General features: G+C 38.8%; 1 protein-coding gene across 2 annotated transcripts in view; it reads left to right on the top strand.

Moving 5' to 3' along the window:
- Positions 1-19,575, top strand: part of PLCB1 (phospholipase C, beta 1 (phosphoinositide-specific)) — a 591,356-nt gene that overhangs the window by 480,262 nt on the left and 91,519 nt on the right. For both annotated transcript variants that reach the window (XM_004687179.2, XM_004687180.2), the window contains exons 24-26: positions 9,322-9,454; positions 12,352-12,405; positions 15,960-16,179. In XM_004687179.2, the coding sequence (XP_004687236.1) occupies positions 9,322-9,454; positions 12,352-12,405; positions 15,960-16,179 (407 nt within the window). The remainder of the gene's footprint in view (positions 1-9,321; positions 9,455-12,351; positions 12,406-15,959; positions 16,180-19,575) is intronic.

The raw sequence follows: 19,575 nt of genomic DNA, 5'->3' as shown, positions 1-19,575 counted from the left end.
TCTGTCTTTACCCGTCCCCAATCCACCCTCTCCCCCCTCTTCTCCTGGATGCCTCCCATCTCTGGTCAGCTTTCAAGTTTTGTCTTTGTCTGACCCTTTATTTTATTCTATATTCCATATGTAAGTAAAATAATCGAATATTGCCTTTCTTCTTCTGGTTTATTTCACAGAGCATTATTCCTTCCAGCTCCATCAATGTTGCTGCAAATAGGCCTGACTTCATCTGTTGTGTGCTGAGTGGTATTCCAATGTATATGTGTGTGTGTTTATAATGTTATACCATAGCATATTATTCCCATAGCCTTTATTAAGTTAAGCCTTTATGATTTCAGTAAACTTTATTGAGGACTTATCCCCTGTTCATCTTTCCATTCACTTTTTTTTTTAAAGATTTATTTATTTATGCACACAGAACTGGGGTACAGGCCAGAGGTGCAGGGGCAGCGAGAGGCTTCACCAGAGCCAGAGTGGGGAGCAGAACAGACAGATGGATGAAGTACACTGCTGAGAGGAGCAGCGGGCGGGTCAGGAGAGGTCTGCCACACCATGTGGTCTCCTCTGGGGCAGGTGGGAATCGAACTCATACGGAAGTGGCTTTAGATTCTCAGTGCTGTGCTTTAACCCACTGCGCCAGCTAGGGAGAGCCTCCATTCTCTTTTTTTAAAGATTGATTTATTTATGCATACAGAACTGGGGTGCAGGCCACACATGCAAAGGCAGTGAGAGAATTCACCAGAGACAGAGTGGGGAGCAGGACAGACAGAACGACAAAGTAAACTGCTGAGGGGAGCAGCAGGTGAGACAGGAGAGGTCTGCTGTGCCATGTGCGTCACCTCTGGGGCCAGGGAATGAACTCACACTAAAGCAGCTGCAGCTAGCTTTGCAATGCTGTGCGTTAACCATTGTGCCACCAGGGAGTGCCCATCTTTCTATTCTCTACAGCAAGTTAACTGGACTTTTACCTTTAAATAACCTTTAAATAATAACATTATTTGAACTGAACTTTTAGTTGAAACAAATGTCAAAATTCCTTCCCTCCCCCTATAAATCACTCAATATTATAGGAATATATTCCTCAGTATCTCAGGTTTATATATGTCAGTTCTATTTGATTAGTTTGCATGCTGGTTGATGGCCAAAATATATATCCTTTAAGTCAGAACTTCTGCATTACAAAGACTGCATTCATCTGGCAGGCATTCATTTTCATCCTTGGGGAAAGTTGTAATGTAAAACAGATTACCTAATGCTCCATATCTCACTCAGCCTCAAGGCCAAAGTTTCTGCTCTCAAAGGCTCCCTCTCTGATGGGTGTGCATTTTGCAAGTACCAGTGTCTGAGTTGTCTTCACATAATATTAATGTTGAAATGGAGAGTTGTTTGATTCTTCTTAAATTTCTTTTATTCTGAAAACTACTTTTTAAGTTGCAGCCCCATCTGTCCTTATAAATGAGCTAGAATTTTTCTAAAACACTTTGTGAATATTTCCTAGTGATATCACAGGCATTTGCCACAGAATTTGATTCATTGAAAAGAAAGTGATCCTGTAGTCTGGTGTAAATCTCATCAGTAAAGTACTCAAAATATCCCAAATAATACTCCCATAAGGTAATAGGTCTTGGGTATTATTTAATTTTTCCAAGATAGAAGTTTGATATATCAATCATGTTTCAAAAACTTGACACCAACATCAAAATGTGGTGTGCTGGGCCATTTGGATTCTCTTCAAGTGAGAGTTCCCTCCTTAAATGATAAAGTTGCAAATGTTAGCATATAAAAAGAAGTTTCTTATAATCTCATCAACATTAAAGCATTCAAAGCAGAAAAGGAAAGTTTGCCTTTTTGAAACTATCTTTAGATAAAAACTGTTCCTTTCATTTCAGTGACTCTCAGTTTTATGATGTACTTTTATTGGTTGTTCTGATTAAAAATGGGCCCTAATGATGACAAACATACATCCCAATTTTTAGAAGAGGTAATGGTTGCTTGTAATAATAGCAGTTTGCCTAGTACCAGTGACAAGTACATGGAGGAACTAGAATCTTTCTCAGTGAGATCTCAACAGAAGAATATATATTCACTTGATTTGAAACTAATTAATGATTGAATCAACTAAACTACTTTTATAAGCCTCTACTTTTTTGTTTTAATTTTAAAGAATTACGTTGGCTTAAGCCTCCTGAAGCAGAGATAAACTCAGAGACTTGGATATTGTCATCTATGCTACGTGCGATAGGATTTGTATTTTAAAAGCATGACACATTAACCACTTTATTTACTCTGCTGTAGAACAGAACTTCTCGAAGTTTAATGTCTATACATCCTGAGGGAATCTTGTGACAATGCAGATTGAGATATAGTAGATCTGGAGCAGGGGACACACATTTCTGCAATTCTATCAAGCTTCCAGGCCATAGTAATGCTCGTGGCCTATGGATTACACTTTGAGTTGCAAGGCTCCCAACCTCTAGCATGCCTCAGAATCACCTGGATGGCTTCTTAAAGCACAGATTGCTTGGCTCCACCACCAGAGTTTCTGACTCAGTAGGTCTGGGGTAGACCCAAGATTTATTTTTCTAACAAGATTATAGTGATACTGATGCTACTGATCAGAGATCACACACTGAGAACCAACACTCTGGAGCCAAGATCTGTCTCCCCCAAATATATGGCTTTCCTAAGATGAAAGCTAATAATTCCACCCACTCTAAAATGTCAGTGTAATCGCAGGAACCTGAGAAAGACTCCAGAAGAAATGCTCATCTCTGGCAACTGCCCAGAAATGGTTTTGTGAGTGATTGCCATAATCTCTACAAAAATGATTTGGCTTAATTTGGAAGATAAAGTCCCATGGGATGAATGTAAAGGGTAATTTGTCTAAGTTCTCTTTAAAAGAGAAGCTATGACTTCTGCTTAATTGCAAAGAGTCCATTCTTACTGGTTTCTTTGGAAAGTATGTCAAAATAACCTTAATAAGTCAAAGTTTGTAGAGATGTTAACATATGCTAACACATACATAAAACAGCACAGCTATGTCCTTTCAACTCTCAATAAACTGCTTTGCTTTCTAAATAAATTATGAGTTAAACACATATCCTTTAACCACAAATAACAGAAAGAGCAGCCTATTCATTCATTTTACTCATTGATTTATTTATTCATTTTTATTTTAATTTCAGTATAACATTTAAGTAGTTCTTTAACTTTAGGGCTCTGTTTTTAATAGTATGTATTGATTATGTGTGAACAGGAAACAAAACATGGATTTATCCATTCAGTCAGTAAATTTTTTAATGCATTGTGTTAATCACCATGCTGGGCATTTTATGTAAATATAAATGAGATGAGAAAAATACTGTGCTCTCGTGGTCTTAAGTCTGGAGGAAGAGAACAATATTAGTAAAAAGTCACACTTTGACATATAACCTACAGCTGTCACTAATGTTTCAACAATGTGATACTGTGTGGATACTATTTCTTTATGTGATGACATCCCATACTGTGTCAGAAATAAACTAGATCTTGCTAGGCATTAATTGCAACTGAAGTCAAAATCATTGAAGTATTACTCAAGAAATTTAAAAACGGGGCAACAAATTAATTTATTCAACTCCTTTATTCTGTCTTTTACTTCAACTCAATGTGAACTTTTCAAAATATAGGACTTTTGCCATATATTATCATGGATATTTTCAAATACAAAACGTTAAAAAAAATTATAGTAATGAACACCCATGCATCACTTACCTAATCATAATTAAAATTATGATGCAATTGCTTTATCACATATATCCATTTATCCATCCTTCTACTATTCATTATTCCATCTTAGTTTTGACATATTTCAAGTAAGTTACAAATATTTGTATACTTCACCCCTAAATGCTTAAAACACATCTTTCAGGATGTAGTTTATAAAAATGATCTGAAATCTCTAGAAATGTAGAGCAGATACACTATCTTACTTCACTAAGCCAGTAAGAATGAAAGTACAAATTATGTGCCTGTTAGAGAAAACTTTTTCATGAGGGCAAGGCTGGTTATGACAAAGCCACACCCACTGCACTTATTTGCCCTGGGTGGAACTGGGTTTTTGTATGATGAAACTTTTAATCTCACCCTTAATATTCTGGGAAAACTAATGGTCTTGTCCTTTACGCATCTTGTGTTCAAATCAAAATGCGGTTGTCCTGATCACTGTGTGAAAGAGACTCAAGCAAGGACAGTATCATCCTCACCTAGGTTGCCTCCACTAGCATTGGAAAGGTCCTTACTTTTGCATTTGAACCATTCAGCTAAGTTCTCCAAATCCTACTCAGCTATGGGTTTATTGTCAGATTTTCATTGAGGATGGAATGATTTTAAACTTGCATGCCAAGTTGTTTTTTTGTTTTCTGTTTTTTGTTTTAAGATTTATTTATTTGTACATACAGAACTGGGGTACAGGCCAGAGACTCAGGGGTGGTGAGAGGCTTCACTAGTGACAGAGCGGGGAGCAGAACAGGCAGATAGATGAAGTACACTGCTGAGGGAAGCAATGGGAGACCTCAGGAGAGGTCTGCTGAGCCATGTGGATCTCCTCCGGGGCAGGCAGGAATCGAACTCGCGGAAGTGGCTTTAGCTTCTCAGTGCAGTGCTTTAAGCCGCTGTGCCATCAGGGAGGGCCGCATACCAAGTTTTATAAAAGAAAATTTGTCAGTTTTCCAGTTACCTTTTTACTTATCCACTTGTATTTTATTTTCAAGGTATTTCTGTTCATTTTAGAATTTAAAGGTATAATTATTGTTTAATAAAATTATAACTTAATAAAAACTAATTTGAAAGGACATACATACACTCTACATGATTACAGCACTCTTTACAATAGTCGAGTTGAGAATGGGTATAGGGGTAGAATGATGTGTCAGTAGTGATATGGTATGGTAATATAAATCTGAAGAGGTGTACACATATATTCCTATACCATATACAGTTATGTAAACCATACAAACTCATAACAAATATTACGATTTAGGAAAAGTATAACTTAAAGTAAGGACAAGTTAAAAAATAGGTCTAATATTCCATGTGTTGGAGAAAAAAAAGTGATACTTCTATTTGACCACTAGAGGGAGGAGACCTACTTCTTTTGTAGGTAAACTTTAACTTTCTAGTTTTAATGCTACCGCAATTCCCACTATTCTACAGAAGTGTTAACTTCCAGTAATTCTTCAGTGAAATAAGGAATTTGGTTTTTACATTTCAGCCACATATTCCGATAGTGGAAATATTCAGTCTTTGAATCATGATGTCAAAAAGTTCTTGTATTGCATATTAGAGATTCTTTGTTGCTTTTCAGCTCTTATAATTTTCAATAACTCATTGAAGTTCTTATACATATACAAATGCCTTTTCAATAAAATAATAAGCCCATTATAAATTGTTTATATTTATACAGCTCTGTACCTCAGCAGCAAATTAAATTACTATTGCAATTACTTAAACTGTTATTATTGATAGCTTTGTTGTGGGTGCAGAACTCATCTGCGCACAATTCCAGGGTTCCAGGCAAGCCCTGTCCCTCTAAGCAGAATAAACAAATCTGTGAGTTCTAGGCCAGGTGCAGTCTGGCGATGTGCTTCTCTATGATTGAAAAATGGGAGATTTCACACAAAATTCAGTTATCCACATTTTCTAGAAGCCTGGTATCAGCCGCCCTCCCCGAAACCTCCCTCTCCCGCTGTGAGCACAGCCCGCTTTGCCATTCTGCATTCAGCCAAGTCCACACACCTATTTCCATGGACTGTCTATTAATGTGCCCTGTGAATGATGCTTTCAGGGTTGTGATTTGCACCCCACTTTGCCAGGGGGCACCTCTAGATGTGACCCCTACTCTAAGCATTTCTCCAAAACTCAGCTCAAAATTCAGCACCAAACCTTGGTGATTGCCTTACCCTCAATGGTAACTCTAAAGCATTTCCCTATATGTTTACCCATCATTTATCTGTTTAAAAGAAATATTTCTGAATTTATGTATTGTGACCACTTTTCAAAAGTTAGAACTTTGTCTTATTGAACCTTGATACACTAAGATTTTGCTTTTCTTCATCTTGACTCAACTTGACTATGGAACTCAGTCTCCCAAAGGCATGTAATGACATGGCTAATATAAGCAAAAAAAAATGAACTTGCTAGATTCATTTTGAATACATACACCTCCGGCCTGACACCTGCAAGACACTAATCCTAGTTGCCAGAAAGAAGCTACAAGTAATTGCCTTTGTGGAAGCTGGCTTGTCAGCACCCCCATTCTTTCATCCATCAAAATGTTCCCTTCTATATCCTTCTCCAGAGGGCTAGTGTCATCAGTGTTACCTTGGGTAAAACCTGGCATATGCTCCACATGGTTCCAGTAGAGACAGGTCTGCCTGGATGTAAGTAGGGAATGTCAGACATCCATGGAACAGGCTTCTCTAGCCTTCTCAATCTCCCCCCTCCCACCATCTCTGTTTCCAAAGCAACAGAGTTTGGTGACCACATCCCGTGTCTGCTCACAGCCAGAAAGCTTTACTTCCAATTTCCAGGCCAGAGAAACAAACCCAGTAGATTACTTTGTTGATGACACAGTGCTCTTTCTGACAGTCCCCGTATCTCAGCCCTTCTGTGCAATGCAGACTCATTCCCTTTACAGTCAAACATCTAGCATTTCCCATTCTTCTCAAGCGTCTTCCACAAACTCAAACTTCTACAGGTGTGAGGCAGATAAAACCTAAATGACAAGAGTAGAACAGTCCTGAAGGGAAAGAAAACACTCCATCCATTGTAATCCAAAGTAGAAATGCAAACTCAGTGTTGCTAAGAGTGATTTCTCAAGAAAAGAGTAATAAAAGAGCAACACACCACCAGGTATATAATAATGAGTCATGAGGATGTAACTTACAGCACCGTGACCAAGCCGATACCATTGCATGGCATGGACAGACCTCATTTTATTGCATTTTACTTTGTGTGTTGCGCATTCTGCATTTTGTTTGTTTGTTTTTTCCTAAATATTTATTTTGTGGAAGAACTGGGGTGTAGGCCAGCAGCATGGGAGTATGAGGTTTCGCCAGAGACAGTGGAGAGCAGAACAAGTAGATTGAATGAAATATACTCAGGGGAGCAGCAGCAAAAGGAGAGGTTTGCAGGTTTGCTGCACAATATGTGGCCTGGGCTACATGGTCTGGGATCAAACTCAGGCCCTACTAGTGATAGCACAGGAACTTAAACCCTAAGCCATCAGGGAGCCCAGGTACAAGACCCCTACCAGCAAAAAGATCACGACTTGCTGAAGTCTCAGATGATGATTAGCAATTTCTTTTAATAAAGTATTATTTAATCAAGTTATGTACTTTTTTTTAAGACATACTAACTTTCCTATCCACCAGGAAACCAAATAGTTCATGATTCTCCTTTTTCAGGTATTTGTTTTATTATGGTCACACGGAACTGAGCCCACAATATTTCCTGGCTGTGACTGTGTGTGAAAGTTGCCAAAGTCACATCCTACCTACACACATACTGAAGGAAACGATAACAGTTGGTAGCAAGAATTATCATCGTCATCACTTCAGTCAGTGTGTCCAAATACCAGATTATGTTGTACTTGAACATGGTGTAATATATTTCAGTTATACCTCAACTAAATATGTTTAATTTGGGAATATTAGGTGAGCCACAGTAAACATTGCCATGCATATGATGTGACCTATGAATCTCCAGTTTTTAAATTCTTGCTAGGGAAAAATCCACACAGCCTCTTCCCTTTGACTAATGATTTCAGGGGGAATTTCTGTGCCTCCCTCCTAGATTTCTGGCCACGGTTGCAAGGTGTGTCTCTTCCAGTCCATCTCATCAGCGTGATTTGGCGAGGGGCAGTAAGCAGGGAGGATTTGTTGAATTAAAATAAGTGATTTAATTACTTAAAACCGTGTTGGAAATTGAATTTGAAAGGTGCTCTGGCAGACAGATTAAAAGTGATCTGTGACAATCAGTGTCATTTTCACTCTTACTCTCCTTACTGAAATGTAATCATTTGATAATCTGCTCTCTGTAATGACATGGCAAAATGTCACAACATTGGGTTCCATATGACTCGTTATGCCTTTATGGGTATGCACACACACACACATGCATGTATGTATATGCATGTACACATACGTGTATGTAAACACACATATAGTGTGTATATGTATATATTAATGCACTACAAAGTAGAACATTGGGATAGTCTCATTGTTGTTAAAAACTGCATTACACTCATACGGCAATTTCAAAAGAAGTTTATGAGCCAAATTATTTTATAACAGTCAATATTTACTCTACAAACGTTTATTCTCTATAGGGCATAGTAGACTAGTTGCCTCAGGGGACAGGGTGGAGAAGGCATAAGTTTCAGTGCATTACAAGTATTACTTACTAAAGCTTAAATGATTTAACACACATAGTTACTCTGTGCCCTTTGTAAGCCTCTTACAAATATGAATGTATTTGATCCCTTAAACAGCCTTATCATATAGATGATATTGTATCCTCATCTATGAAAAGTAACATGAGGCACAGAGCTAAGTGACCCCACCCACAGAGCTAAGTGACCCCACCCAGCTGTGTGACCTCACACAGCTTATCAGTGGCAGGGCCAGAATATTGGACTCAGGCAAGAGGCAAGTCTTACCTCCAAATCTGTGCTCATAACTGCTGTATCTGTTAGCTGCTGTTGCATCACCACCACAGGTGTCATGGCTGACAGCGTCATGTTTGCATCGCTGCTCAAAGTCATTCAGGCAGCTGGGTGGTTGCGCTGATCTGGCCCACAGACAGCTCCGCCCAGCAGAACCCACTGGGGGAAGGGAGGAAAAAGCCTGGTTTGGGGCACACCTTCCTCACTGCCTCAGCTCCCTGCTCACCCTCCACCTTAATAGCCAGGGTCTGAGAAAGAAAGGGAGAACTCACAAGTGCCTTTTCAATCCCCTGGGCATCAAGTTGGCTGCTTCATCATTGACCAAAGTGAATCACATGGTACTACAGCCCACAGCCAGTGCAGTTGGCACTTCCAAAGGGTGTGGACATGGGCACATGTAAAGTGGGTGCCCTCTGCAATCATGGTTCAGCATCCTGGTGTTTATACCCTGCTTTCCAGACAGTTTCAAATGTGATCTTTCAGACTCCAAATGAGTGGTGAAACAGGTATCAAGTGTAGCCCATTGGTTTAGGAAAGTAAGTAAAGAGTGGTCAGAAAAATGAATGGTCAGTAAAGAGTGGTCAGAAAAATGTGGAAAAATGAAACGATGCTTGTGATTTTAGGCTGAACCTGGAGAAACACCATCAGAGATTCCAAGCGAAGCCAGGACAGCCCCAGCAGAAAACGGAGTGAATCACACTACGTCCTTGACTCCCAAACCACCCTCCCAGGCGCTCCACAGCCAGCCTCCTCCAGGTAAACCCTGAGAAGCGCTGCACAGCAAGACTGAATCCAGGTTCTTTGTCCCACTGAAGAAAGTGGTATGATTTAGCTAGCTAAAGAATCCTGCAAGTGAGGATGCATCGACTTAGGGGGAGCTCCAGAAGTGGGACTTGTAGAAAAGGAGGGAAGGGAGAGAGAAGAGGGCAGGAATTCCAAAGGAGACTTGTAAGTGCTCATCCAGCCCTGCTGATAACTTACAAAGCCACAGCAAAATATCTCCAAGATTACTCGTGTCTTTACTTAGTGATAGTTTATGATTGATTAATACTTACTGGCAGAGTTCTTCGAGCAACTTATAAATGTCTGTGCTTTTAAAAGCACATTCTTAGTTCTACCTAAATCTCTGCAAAGAATTCCATTCCCCTTTTCCCAACTTGTCCATAACCGCGAGTGTCTATGTGTGCTAAGTGCTCTTCTAAGCCCTTCGTGGGGAATATCTCATTTCACCTTCATCCCAGACCTTGAAGAGGAGATGCTGTTATTGTCCCCACCGGGCAGATGAAAAACTCAACAAGTGCAGTTTTGAGACAATGAAGTACTAATTGAAGGTCGCATAAAGCGTAAAACCAGGGCTAATCCAGTGCTAGTCTGGTGTCCCACCTTAGAAAAACCCTTTGATTTTTGTGAAGCGAATTTCCATTCAGACACTTTGTCTAATACTGCCTTAGTGACCACACCTGATGGGAGAAAATGTGTCTTGTGCAAAAAGAACCAAGGATGTTATTTAAACATCCTTTTTTTAAAAAGTTGTGGCAAATTTAAAAAAAATAAGTAAAAATTGCCTTAAGTATAATTAGCTCACATGCATGTCTCTTTCCTCCAACAGAGGGCTTCCCAGTACAGGTTTCATTTCTGTTTCTTTTATAGAGAACTCATAAATAGTACACACTTTTCCTTTTTGTTGAATTGGATAATAAAGCAAACATAAGGAAAAATAATTTCCTTCATGAAATTGTGGCTTCATGTCACCTGCCTTCCTTGCCACACTCCCATATGTCAGGGATAAAATCAGACCTTTGGTTTGCAAGGAAAGGGGTGTTTCTTCTGGGCAAGAGAAAGTTTTTTTAAAAGAACAAATTACATTTATTCTTTTAAGTTTTATTTTATGTATATATACATACAAGAACTAGGGTGCAGGCCAGAGGCATGGCAGGTGAGAGGATTCACCAGAGACAGAGTGGGGAGCAGAACAGGCAGATGGGCTGAAATACACTGCTGAGGGAAACAGCAGACAAGACAGGAGAGGTCTGCTGCACCATGTGGGTCAGCTACCTGGCCGGGGATCAAACTCAGTGCTGTAGTGGTTGGCAGTAGCTTGATAGTGCACTTAACCCCTTCTGCCACCAGAGAGACCTAGAAAAAAAAATGTTTAATTACTATCAAATGTGCATGTGTCAGAGCCTATGCTTTTAAGAAGCTTATTGAGATAAGTAATAATAAGGAGAGGCCTTGATCTTAAAAACAAAGTGATATGTGATATTTTTTAATTGAAGATTTCTGTTCCTAACACACGCATTTTGAGTGCTTATGGATTGTAAGTGTCATTTAAATATGTAACTATAGTCTTGTACTTCTAAAAGTAAAAGAGCAATAAACATTTGAATTTTTTTGACCTTGCTATTTTGAAGTAATATGATGATTTACAAAATCATTTTTTAAATGGCCCAGAATGTAGATATGTTCTCCTTGTCCTCTAAAAGTTGACATCAGAATTACAATGCAATTATCAGACCAGGAAATTAGCATTGGCACAACACTCGGAACTTAACTACAGGCCTTGTTTGGACATGACCTGATTTCCACTTATGTCCATTTATTGCCACACATTCCTATTCCTGATTACCCCCATTGTATTTAATTGCCATGTCTCCTTAATCTCTTTTGCTCTGTGATAGCCCCACATCTATCCTGTCTTTTATGACCTTGATGTAGAGTACTGATCTGTTATTTTGCAGAATGCCTCTCAGTGTGGGTTGGCCTGATGTTGTCTCATGATCACATTTAAGTTTTGGGAAAGAACAGCACAGAAACATGCACTCTTCTCAGTGCATCATATCAGAGGATGTGATATTGTTAAGTCTCATCATTGCTGATGTTGAATCTCTTGGTTAAGGTGGTGTTTGCACTAAGAAGACTTTCCCCTTTGTAGTTACTAGGTATCTTGAGGGAGATACTTGGAAACTATGCAAAAATCCTCTTTCCCCTGAACCCTTTGCCCAATGATTTCTGGCATCCACTACTGGACCTTGCCTCCTACAGGTATTACTGGCTACTGGTCAGTATTTGAATTTTTTTAAGATTTATTTTATTTTATTGATTTATTTATGCATATGAGAGCCTAGGTGTAGACCAGAAGTGGGGGGCAGTGAGAGGATTCACCAGAGACAGAGCAGGGAGCAGAACAGTCAGATCCACGGAAAAACACTGCTGGTGGAAGCAGAAGACGAGACAGGAGAGGTCTGCTGGGCCATGTGGGTCAGCTTCCTGGCCTGGAATCAAACTCCTCCACAGAGGCTGCTGATAGCTTGATAGGGCTGAGACTTTAACCCCTGTGCCCCCAGGGAGGCTCAGCATTTGATTTTTAAAATCCACTTGTTATACCCAATTTTGCCAAAAGGTGGCAATAGCATTGCTTATACTGTATTTGCTGATTTTGAGTCAAAGCACTATCCTCTCTACAAATGAACCACCTTGTTTCACTTTTAATAAAGTTTGCCCCAAAGTTGTAAAATAAAGAGAGAACAATTTTCTTCTAGAAGTTGTCTTTTCCTCATAAAATGACTTAGATTCAGGGACCAAATATTGTTCTAAAGAAAGAAAAAAAAAAACATAAACAAGCTAAAAGACACTGTTTTATCTTTTTATTTCAGGTTCTGTAAAGGCACCTGCCAAAACCGAAGATCTTATTCAGAGTGTTTTAACAGGTAAATACCATTCTTTCCCCAACATACGAACAAAATTAAGACAGCTGAATATTACCAACTGTAGGAGCTTTCCATTCATCTCCAATAATCCATTGATACTTCTCTAAAAAAAAAACTACAGACACTACCAGTTTAAGCCACTTTATACAACATGTAATCACAGAGAAGTAACTATACTTAGATAGGACCTTATTGCTATAAAAATAACAAGCTCACCAAGATACCTATTTTAAAATCAAAGAACAATTTCACACTGGAAATGTGACCTATGGAACAGGAAAGTATGGCTCCCCAAAGTGCCAGCAATAAACTATATTTTTAAAATGAAGATCTGTGCCTATAGAGCACAGATCCTTGAGAACTAGAATATAGTCTGAAAAAAATAGTACTTGCTTAGTACCATAAACTAATGGGACTAAAGGTGCTACAATCTTTCTTCAACACAATTAACAGGTTGTTTTGGAGTCTTAAAAAATGTTTATGAATATTTAGCCCAATATACAACAGAAATGCTTGCATACATTCATCAAAAGTAGCACTAAAAGCCCAAAAGTGGAAGCATCCCAGATAACAGGAGAGTGTATAAATAACTTGTGGTATAGTCACAGAATAAGATAGGGTGCAGCTGTAGAAATAAACTACAAATGCACAAAACATGGCTACAATTCATAAGCATAATGTTAAACAATAGGAGCCAGCCTCATTTTAAAAAAATCATTTTTTATGATTCCATCTGCATGAAGTTCAAAAAGAGGCAAAGCTAACTCATGCCTTTAGCAAAGCTAATTTGGGTTATATTTGATTTTGTACAGGAACTCAAAGGGGGGCTTCTGTCATGCTGGTAACATGATTTTCAGTGAGGGCTGGTTGTGGAAACATACGCACTGTGTAAACATTTACAGGGACATAGCTCAATGATTTATGTGCCGTTATGCATGTAATTATACTTCACCAAAATACTATATAAATATGCATAGGCAAATACACTTGAAGAATGTATTAAAATAAAGCTAAACATATTTTTAAAGATTTAATTCCATTGAAAGCAATATACTAATACAAGAGACAGACTATAAATAGAGCCCCAATTTCAGTGTTATTTTAAAATATACAAATACATATACCAACAGCAATGGATGGTGCCACTGCCTTACCAGTCTCTCAGATGACTTGCTGATGAGTGATATTTCTTTATATAAATGCACTTTACCTTTCTGCTTAAGAGCAGATTCAAAAAATTGTCTTTATCCGCAGACTTTGTTTAAAAAAAATTACTTTCTGTGGATTGTTTTTTTTTTATGGTTAAATCATCCATAAATTTAATTTGAATATATTGTCTCCAGCTGGATTTTAAAAGTTAATTATAGATATGTTTTACTTTCACTTTAGAGGCTTTTCTTTACAGTTTTAATGTTGTTTAAAATCAGCTGATATTATTCTCGTAATGTGATTCAATAGTTGACTTGTTTGAGTAGAGTTTTAAGAATATGTTGTATATTTTTTTATAACAGTTTATTTTTTACATCATTTTGTACATTTTTTTTGCCAATCTCAGTTGTAATCCCCACGGGTTTCCCATCACCAAGTCACCTGTGTTCCATCACCATAATCCCGTGCACTTCCCTCCCCACCCAACCCCCGTTTTTGATCCCTTTCCCCCCTCCACCCCCACAAAATGTCTCTGGTATATGTCTCTGGTATTATTCTTATTATTTTCTCACTTGGTCCATTATACTCCTGCTATGAGCGAAGCCACCTGGTATTTTTCTTTCTCTTTCTGGCTTATCTCACTAAACATGATCTTTTCCAGCTCCATCCAAGTTGCTGCGAAAGACATGTGTTTCTCTTTTTTGGTTGCTGAGTAATATTCCATTGTATATATGTACCTCTGTGGTTTGTTTTTAATAATAGGTTAGAACATCTTGAACCCTATTGCTAAATTTCCTGTAACTGATATGATTGCACACACATTTTTAAAGAAGTGAGATTAAATGTCACCACAAATGCAACAATTCCTTAAGATTGTAAATTCTTAATGTAATAAGTTATTATGCAACCATAATGAGTCTTTTTGAGCCTGAGAGAAACCATTAAATAAATGTACCAGATGCTCTCCCTGTCCTCTTTCTCAAAGAAATTTAATATGAGGGGAATTGACACATTATGAAAAAAAAGAAAAGGATATTTCGATTGTATGAAGACCTTAGTATTAAGGAACATAAATTACTTTCTGATTTATATGTTTATCCATTAGATATCTCATTTTTCTCTTCAGGTCAATTGTTATTCATGGCATCTATTATTTCTAGATCTTTTGATAGTTCTGAATACCTACCATAACATATTTTTGTTCCCAGAAGCAGAAAGTTTGCATCAAAGGACAGAAGCATATGAACTATGACTTCATCTATGTCCAAGTAAATGATAACTCACTAAGTGGAGACATCACTATTTTAAGGTGTCCCACTATTCATGAGTTGCTAAAAAAAAAAGAAAAACCTGGACAGACTTTGACATTCCATTGACAATCTGGTGCATCTTAATTTCAGAATTATTATCATAGTTTAAAAATGCATATTTTAGAATCAGTGAAATGAGTCAGTGAAATACAGAATACTTTATGGTCAAGCTTGTTAGTTTAAAAATTGTCTTAGAAATGGATAGAATTCTATGCAGAAAAGTGACCGGCCAATGACCCTGTGATACTTGTGTGCAAATCACAAGGGACCATCTCTCACTTTACTGCTTTCTAGTGCAACACTGGGATAGTTACTCAAACCCTCACTGCCTTTCCTGTGACTCATGCCCCTTGGCGATGAGCCCTAGAAGCTGTACAGCTTGTGCAGCCTCTACACTCTGCTAGAAACTGCATTAGAAACTGCCTGAATACTTACATTTCATTCTCATAACTACCCTAAAATGGAGTAGGAATATCATACTTAAAGTGATTCTGTTTGTATCCACCCATGTCCCCTTTGCCATCCGGGCACCCACCTGTCAGCTCTGGTGAGTGCTGGCTGCTGAAGCTCACGGAGAGCCTTCCAGTTTCTTGGCAGTGACCAGCAGCTAAAACGAATCTCCCTCCCTCTCCTGGAGTTTATACCTCTCCCATGCCCTCTCCCTGTCTTTACCAAATATTGAACACACTGACCATCTTGGCTCTAGATAAGACAAACTTGCAATTCAAGCTCCAGAGCTCCCTGAGGGATCAGATCAGGGCTATCTTCCTGCCCAGCTGCTGCCTCTCTGATGCCCTCACACCCTGCCCCCTAGAGGCCCCTCAGTCAGTCACGTGTATCTGCATCCCCTTCTCATTAACAACAAAACATACAATGAAGAAATTGAATTTTGGGGAAATTTGGTAACATAGTGGCAAGGTTCCCAAGTAAAAGAGCCAGACTAGAACACAGATTGATTTGACATCAAAGCTCTGCTCTTAACTCCAGTTGGCTAGAACCAGACAAATACTGCTAAATATGCAGGTTGCTGCTCCACTATACCTCTGTGTTTTCAGTCCTTCCATGTCTGTTAGCTTTTGTACTCATCTGTTGCAGAAGTGGAAGCACAGACTATTGAAGAGCTAAAGCAACAGAAATCGTTTGTGAAACTTCAAAAGAAGCACTACAAGGAAATGAAAGACCTAGTTAAGAGACACCACAAGAAAACCACAGACCTTATCAAAGAACACACTGCAAAATATAATGAGATTCAGAACGACTACTTGAGAAGGAGGGCAGCTTTGGAAAAGACAGCCAAGAAGGATAGTAAGAAAAAGTAAGTTGAATGAGTATCATTTGTTTTATTGAATGAAAGAAGAGAGGTGTTTGTATGGGTTCTTTGATATCTCGTGCCACATTTTGACCTGTATCTCACCCAAGTCTCCCCGTAGGTCTTGTGTTGGCTCCGTTTTGCTTATGGATTGAATGTCTTTGACTAAATTCTTACACTGAGCCTTGAGTTCGAGCCTGTGGGCCAAATATCAGTTGACCTACTTCCTATATTATAGCTGTCTACCTGATGGGCAGGGAGTATTGCCATGTACCTAGAAGCTAGTTGAAGAGACAGCTTGTCTTAGACAAAAAGGAAGTCTTGATTATCCTTTGATGTCCCGTGTTAAACTCAAAAAAGTCCTGCATAGGTAACTCTTGTGTTTGGTCTTAGTGGTCCTCACAACTCCATGTACCCCAATCTTAATGGAGAGAATATCTCACACATTCATTCAACCAGTATTTGTTGCCTAAGGTGTACCATGAGGACAGACCAGTGACCATGACCTAGAAATTATCACCTTCAAGTAGCTATAATGTGGGGAAGATGCACAATAAAAAAACAAATCAATAATCAACATAACATCATATTGTCATGGGGAAAAGCAAAGAAAGAAAGGCACAGAGTAATATAATAGAGAATGACTTGGGTTGGGAGAGCCCTTCTGACACATTGATCTGCAAAGACCTCATTGATGAGGTGACATAGGAAGAATAAAGCATAGTCGCCTATCAAACAATGGGGGAAATTTCTTCCTGCTAAAGGAGCAAGTTTAAAGGCCCTGAGACGGGGGGACAGGGGGGATGGGGGAGACTTGTTCTAAGAACAAAAAAGTTGGCAAACTGAGTGAAACAGTAAACCAGTAATAGAATAAAACAAGATGAGGTCAAATCACTAGGTAGGGGAATTAGATCACTAATTTCTGCTGCTGTGGAACAAAGGAGAAACAGTGGATAATTTATTGTAAGTGTGATAGTAGCCCACTGGAAAAAAAAATTAAGCAGTATTGACCCAGTGCTTCCTATTAATATTCTCATAGAATGATATTCACTGCTGTAATGAGGATGGATCCTTGGACAGTGTTGCTCACATAGACACTTAAGTCCCTGAAGATCTTGTTCAGTGTATTTTCTAATTCCTCAGGCACTGGGTGAGGCCTGAACTGCACCAGGTGATGTTGACTGGCTGGTCCCAGGTCCTCACTCTCAGGTGGGACAGTTTGTTACTAGTTCATTTCAGTATTGAAGACAGTTTGCTTTATGGTGATGGAAGCAGAGATGGAGCCAAAGCACTAGACCCTTGACCTGTATTAAAGGTCAAGTAGATACAGAGTCATCAACAAAGGTGAGAGAAGTCCAGTTCTTCAGACTTGTAATGCCCAGGAGGCTGCATGGAGAACAAACTCATGCTACCACTACAGGCTAAATCTGTTCCTGACACTCTAGTCTCTAGACCAGACCTATGCTTCTCAAATCTTAGCCCTCATAAGAATCACTTGGACAGTTGCTACAACACAGAGGTCTGGACCTTCACCCCAGAGTTTCAGGGACCCAAGGTTCTACATTTCTAACTAGCTCCCAAGTGATGCTGATGCTGACAGGCACTAACCCTAGAGTCTTTAAGGGGCTTCCCAGAAGCTGAAGATTGGCTTAAAGTCCTCCTTTGATCTAATCCCTGCTGTATGGGAAGGAGACAGTACTAGCATTCTCCCAGTGTTGGTGTCTCTGTGCCCTCAGTCTTTTTAGGATGCCAGCCATTGCATCAGGGCCCACCCTAATCCATTATGATCTCATCTTGAGTACATATGCCACAACCCTAATTCCAAATAAGGGCATAGACTGAGATTCCAGAAAGGACATGAAGTCTGGGGCAGGGGGAGGTTACAGGGGAGCACTATTCAATCCAGCGCATGCAGTAAACACTTACATGTACTGCTCCATGGATTCCCTCAAGCAGCCCTTTAAACTAGAAGCAAACATCACCCAAGTAAGGACCTGAGGCTCAGTGAGGCTGTGTGACTGGACTGGAGCATGCAACACAGGACATGAAATCATAGTAGAGTCACCATATCGCTCCACCTCCCCCACCACCTGCCGATGTCCCAGCTGCATCCTGGGACATGGTAGGGTGGAGCATACATCTCTGGAGTCCTGTCATGGCTTCTCAGATGTGATCCCTATAGCTCTGCAACGGACTTAGATGCTTTTTGAGTGTGCATTACAGAGTGATTACACCTGTGAAATAACACTGTCCAATTAAATTTGTTCACTATCCCAAATTTTATGCAATTTTTTTTTTTAGTTTAGACTCTAAACATCCCATGTCAACATCCCATATCAAGTATGAGCTTGTTGACAATGAACAGTATTTTGCAACACAAAGCTCTATGATCAAGTACTAATTTTTATATCAAAATCTTTTTCAGAGATTAACAAAGAAATACAAGCAAAATACAGTTATTTTTAAATTTGTTATAACTCCTTGAGGGTACAAACAATTCTTCTCTTCCTCAGGCTTATTTTGTCAATCATACAAAATGTTTTTTTAATTTTTATTGTTAGTTACTAGGACTAACAAAACATTCTGTGAGGCAAGTTCTAATATATTGATTGGAACATTGACTCATACCAGTTTAAAGATAAAATGTTTCCAGTAGTTTTGACAGCTAGATAGTCTAGAAGCTATATAATACATCAAAGAAAAGCATCCTTTAGTTAATGAATTGTACTATCACAGAGGTGAAAAAAGCCTTTCAAGTCATTTTAAATCCTCACTCCACTTGTTTTTCTAAAACTACAGTAAACAAATTATCCTTATCACAAGAGATCTGATTTTCCTGATTGGCAAACAAATGAACCAAATATAGTCAAAAGTAATGTAGTTATATTCACAGCTCCAGAAAAATCATATTTGAAGTTAACTGTGCAGGTTACTCCAAACTTTTCTAGAAACATGAGCAGCAGTTTTCTCTCTGAAGAGTCATAGAGGGTTTGATTTATAATAATTAACTCTGATAAACAAAGTTTAATTCTCTAAAAATTTTGTATTTCACTTTAAAATAATGTGAACAGATAAGCTGCCTGTTGTGAGCTAGGAATCAGATATATTTCATTTTATTTCCTTACTGACTAATCTTATTTTGATGCCAAGCTATAGAAAGAACTGGAAAGCATTTTTTTTCAGATCCATATTATGACATAGGATTTAAAGTATGTATAATTTGAAAGCATAATCAAAACCTATCCTTGAGTTCCAAAAAAACAGCAGGTTTGCCATTTCTTAGAGCTGGAGCATGCTCAGAAGCCAGTGAGGTGAATTTTTGCCAATTTGTCAAAGTAATAAATGAATTCTGGCCCTCCCGGGTGGCGCAGCGAGTTAAAGCACAGCACTAAGAAGCTAAAG

Source organism: Condylura cristata, unplaced genomic scaffold (assembly GCF_000260355.1).
Source record: "Condylura cristata isolate star-nosed mole 26May11 unplaced genomic scaffold, ConCri1.0 scaffold00022, whole genome shotgun sequence".
NCBI lineage: Eukaryota > Metazoa > Chordata > Mammalia > Eulipotyphla > Talpidae > Condylura > Condylura cristata.
The sequence above is the reverse complement of the archived record's forward strand: the minus strand, read 5'-3'. Positions and strand labels throughout refer to the sequence as shown.